Below are 4980 nucleotides of genomic sequence, written 5' to 3'. Positions count from 1 at the left end.
CACCAGACTCAAACTTTGTTCTGCTGCTGCGGACCAACACAGCTACCCTCCTGAATCTCTCTGAATTATCAGGAAGAGCTTGCTTTCGGGGGAACGGTTCATTAAGTACACCGTTTTTGCTGCTCGTTTCTTCCCGCTGGAGTCAATACGGACCAAATCGCCTTGGCGTAGATGGCTGCCAGCGGAAGGGGGTTGAAGACTGCCGCCTGACTCACCTTCCCTTCTGGTAATGAGACCGGAACCTGAAGACAACCAGTTTTAGAGTATATATCCAGCTTCCAAATGTTACCTTGAGGAGTGGGAGAATAACCGTAGTAAAAGCGAGTGGGTATACCTGTTAGTGGAGGCAACTGTTCATGTCTTAGGCACCCTGAGGAATCTTTCCCCCCCTCCCCTCCCCTCCCCTCTTCCTCCCTCAGTGTCTTTGCAACCAGAGATTCTCTGGCCCACTGCGGCTCGCATCCCTCTCCCCCTCAAAGCAATCAGCTCTTCTAATTAAACTACACATCGAAGGAATGCGTTTCTGGCAAACATACACCCTGGCCCAGTTTTTCTGCTGGTCTTTTGAAACCGATAAAAGTAAACCAAAGCCTGCCTCAGTGCAACAGTGACAGAAGCCACCTTCATCGACTGGGCTTTTAAAAATCTGGCCACTGAAACCAGCTTGATCTTTTTGGAAAGCCCTCACACACTCACACCCTTCCAGTAGAGTCGCTAGTGCTGGAGTTGTGCAAGGGGCGGAGCCCGAAGAGGGTGGGAGGTGGGGAGGGGAGGGACTTCAATGGGGTATAATGCCTTAGAGCCCACCTTCCAAGGAAGCCATTTTCTCCAGGGGAACTGATCTCTGTTGCCTACAGATCAGTTGTAATCCCAGGAGATCTCCAGCCACTACCTGGAGATTCCAACAGCTGGGGAAACTAGCATCACCGAGATACCAAACATACAAATTCCGCTAATACACCATCACAGATATGGTAGCAGCTCGAAGGGCAACGGCACCACCCCACCCCAAGGCGAAGGCCACCCCACCGTTGCCGTCAGTCAGAGAGCAATGGATGAAACAGGGACTTTGCCTAAGATGTGGGGAGCAAGGCCATTTCGTAGCCAACTGTCCCTCGGGGGAGGTGAGAGGATTGATGGGGAAAGAAGTTGACAAGCGCCGGAGCTACTTACTTCCCAGAAAAGGAACGGTGAAACTCAAAAACCACCGTGCCCTGCAAGCTGAGGTGGATGTGCTGGAGAACGAGTCGAGCGGGGAGGAAGAGATGGAACCGGCGGGAAAAGGCCAGGTCCTGCTGTAAGTGGCGCTGAGCAGCAGGACCCAGCGGTGGAGGCACCTAAAGTGGTGAGCAGCTATCCACCCCTCTTTTTCGTGACTGTAACTATTGTGAACCACGCTATGGGCACACATATTAGGGTTCGAGGCCTCATAGACTTGGGGTGCGGGCAAGATTCAATCAACCCCTCCTTGGTCTCAGGACTGGATGCTGACATGGTCCGGTTAGCCGAGCCTTTAGTCTTCACCCAAATGGCTGGGTCTCCGATGAAAGAGCCCTGTAGATCTGAGACTGTGCCCTTACGCATGGGGGCCAGGGATCATTGGGAAGAACAGACTTTTATTGTGTCCCTGCGGGCCAGATTTCCCCTGGTATTGGGAAACCCGTGGCTCCATGGGCATGATCCATATATTTTGTGGGGCGACAGGATTGTCAAATTCATCTCCCCCAAATGCCATGTGTGGAACACAAAGTGGGGTGTAGCTCCTAGCAGTGACCAAGTTCGGGCATGTTTAGCTACGGAGGAACTAGCCAAAATCCCTCGGGAGTATAGAGACCTAGCTTGAGTATTTGCCGAAGAAGAAGCTGACAAGCTTCCCCCCCACCGCAACTCAGACTGTGCAATCAAGTTGTTGCCGGGGCACAAAATGCCCAAGGGGAAGCTCTATGCTATGAGCCCCTGGAAGAAAGTGGAATTACGGAAATTTATTGATAAAAACCTGGCCAGAGGCTTCATCTGGCCAGCCTCTTCCCCGTTTGCAGCCCCCGTTGTCTTCCAGAAAAAGAAGATGGAGAGTTGCGGCTTTGCACCGACTACAGGGAGTTGAATGCCATCTCCGCCACAAATGCTTACCCCATGCTGTTAATCAAAGATCTCTTAGCTGAAGTAGCTAAGGGAAATATCTTCTCCAAGCTTGATCTATGGGACACTTACTTTCGGGTGTGCATACGGGAGGGGGATGAATTCAAGACCGCTTTCAATACCCCTTTGGACCAGTTTGAATACCTGGTGATGCCATTTGGTCTCCATGGCGCTCCGGGAGTCTTCATGAATTTAATAAATGAGGTGTTGTATAAGCACTTGTTTAAGAGGGTACTGGTCTGCTTAGACAACATCTTGCTGTACTCCCTCGACAAATCCTCTCATGTGCAGTTGGTGAGGGAGGTGCTCAAAACGTTGCACAAGCACAAACTGTTTGCAAAACTGTCAAAATGCAAGTTCCATCAGACTGAAATGGACTTTCTCGATTATCACATCTCACCCCACAGCATAGAAATGGATCGGGGAAAGGTAAAGGACGTGTTGGGGTGGGAGGCCCCCAGAACTCGCCGGCAACTTTAAAGTTTCTTAGGGTTTGCAAATTTCCTTAGAAATTTTCTGCCAAACTTTGCTCAAGTGAGCTTGCCCCTTACTGACTTACTGAAAACAAAGGGGAAGGGTCCAGAGGCTGCTAAGCCAGGAGCTAAGCTGCTTTGGACCCGAGTGCCAAGACGTGTTCGATAAATTAAAAGCTCTTTTTACCACTGAACCCGTTTTGGTGCACCCAGACGAAACGAAAACATTTGTGGTGCAAACTGACGCCTCAGATGTAGCTATGGCCGGTGCGATCCTGCAAGAGGGGGCAGACGGCAAACTCCATCCTCTAGCATATGTGTCCCGCAAATTTACCGACACCGAACGTAATTGGTCGGTCTGGGAAAAGGAGGCAGGGGCCATCCGGCTAGCACTCTCCACATGGAGACATTGGTTGGTGGGGGCGAGGGGGCCGTTTGAAGTGTGGACAGATCACAAGAATCTCGAAGTCCTCCGTACCCCCCGAAACCTAAACGCCAAACAACTTCAGTGGGCTGATTTCTTCTCTAAGTTTAAATTCACCCTACACCATTTCCTAGGCAAATCGAACTCTCTGGCGGATGCCTTGTCCCACCTCCCACAACATGAAAGCCAATGCGAGGAGGTCCTAGATTCCATGTTCACACCTTCTCAATTAGGCGGAGCGGTGACGACACGAGGGCAAGCTAAATGGACCCTCCCTTTACCCCTCCTCCCGGGGGATGAGAAACCAAGTTTGCCGCCGCCTTTTCGGACTTTGATAAACAGGAGGTGGAGGTGGTGGGGGATTTGGTGCAAAGGGAGAATGGTTGCTGGTGTGATCGATCGATCTGATATGTGAACCTTTCTTAAGAAAAAGGATTGGGGGGAGGGGGTGTCACAGTCTAATAGTGGTTATTATTGTCGTAAAACAACAACAAAACCACCACCCCTGCTCCAATAGCATTCCAAAAGTGCATCTTCAACCTCTGTACTCCTTGGGCAGGGCGGGAGGGGACGTCACTACTGATGTTGCCAGAGCCAAACAATGAAGGCAGCTGCTTTTCTCTGCAGAGTAACTATTGTATAACTTAATAAAAAACTTCAGCCACTCAGCAACAACAACAACAAGTGGGGGGCCCGTGAGACTCACAGGGGGAATCCCATATCCGCCCTCACCCACTGCTGCTGAGCCGGCAAGGCTCCAGACCCCACCACTGAGCCTGGCAGCCAGCGTCCAGAGTGGCTGTCCGTGTCCTCATCTGTTGATCCCAGCTGTAGCGCTTTCCAGCTGTAGCGCTTTCCCGAAGTGCATTGTCTGTGCCTATGCAATAGAGTTGCAGCTGTATTGCACTGGAATCTTTGCAAGAAGTATGGCTTACCATCAGCCAGAAATTCAGGGGAGCACAAAGCAGACAAGATCATGGAGAACGATGAAATGAAGATTCTTTGGGAATTCCGATTACAAACCGATAAACACGTGGAGCACAAGCAGATAAACACCTGGAGCACAACACCCCTGACATCACAATTGTAGAAACAATGAGAAATAGGGTTTGGATCATTGACACGGCAACCCTGGGAGACAGCAGAATAGAAAAGAAAGGAGATCAACAAATACCAAGTCCTGCCTTTGCCGACAACATGGTATATATGCTAGAAAAACCACAGTCTTCGATCGATCAATTAGTACAAAATTACAAATTTATGGTAAGGTAGCTGCACTAAAAATTTAAAAGAGTAAAACAAAAATAATGTGTTACTACGTGTACTATTTCTATTCCAAACAATTCCCATAATTAAAAACAAAATCTTCTTTAAAAATTTGGAGAAGCTGAATAAGGATTTCATTTGGCAAGGTAAAAGGCCAAGGATAAAATTGAAATATATGCAAGATAAAAAAGAAAGAGGGGGCTTGACTTTACCGGATTGGAGGTTATATTTCAAGGCTGTGGCCTTGACCTGGATCAAAGAGTGGGTAATTTTAGAAAATACAAAATTGTTAAGACTAGAGGGACACGATCTTATGATGGGGTGGCATGCATTTTTATGCAAAGTTACAAGATTCAGCCACTTCTCACAACATATAATTAGAGATGCCTTATTTAGAGTTTGGGAAGAACTCAACATTACCAGAAGATTCCATTATGGATATCCCCTATTGAGGCATTTACCAAACCCACATTGCTTACTAGACATTGTAGATGGAAATATTCTGATTTATTAGATGATAAAGGTATACTGATTATGGAAGAAGAGATGAACAAAAAAGATATCAAACTTACTTGGCAACAGACAAACCTTAAGTCTAGATGGGCAAAAGATAAAAATATGGATTTTTACTCTAAATCTATGGGGCTATATGAGGTATGGATAAATAATAATGAAAAA

At 48.0% G+C, this 4980-nt stretch overlaps 1 protein-coding gene across 1 annotated transcript; it reads left to right on the top strand.

Moving 5' to 3' along the window:
- Nucleotides 1–2056: 2056 nt before the first annotated feature.
- LOC107124909 (RNA-directed DNA polymerase homolog) lies at nt 2057–2433 on the top strand (the record flags this gene model as incomplete). The annotated part of the gene is made up of 1 exon (XM_015428405.1): nt 2057–2433. A coding segment is annotated over one exon (377 nt), but the record flags the coding sequence as incomplete, so codon positions are not given.
- Between the last annotated feature and the right edge of the window lie 2547 nt (nt 2434–4980).

This window comes from Gekko japonicus, unplaced genomic scaffold (genome assembly GCF_001447785.1).
Source record: "Gekko japonicus isolate JY-2015 unplaced genomic scaffold, Gekko_japonicus_V1.1 scaffold9987, whole genome shotgun sequence".
Classification (NCBI taxonomy): domain Eukaryota; kingdom Metazoa; phylum Chordata; class Lepidosauria; order Squamata; family Gekkonidae; genus Gekko; species Gekko japonicus.
This window is presented reverse-complemented; position numbering and strand designations above follow the sequence as displayed.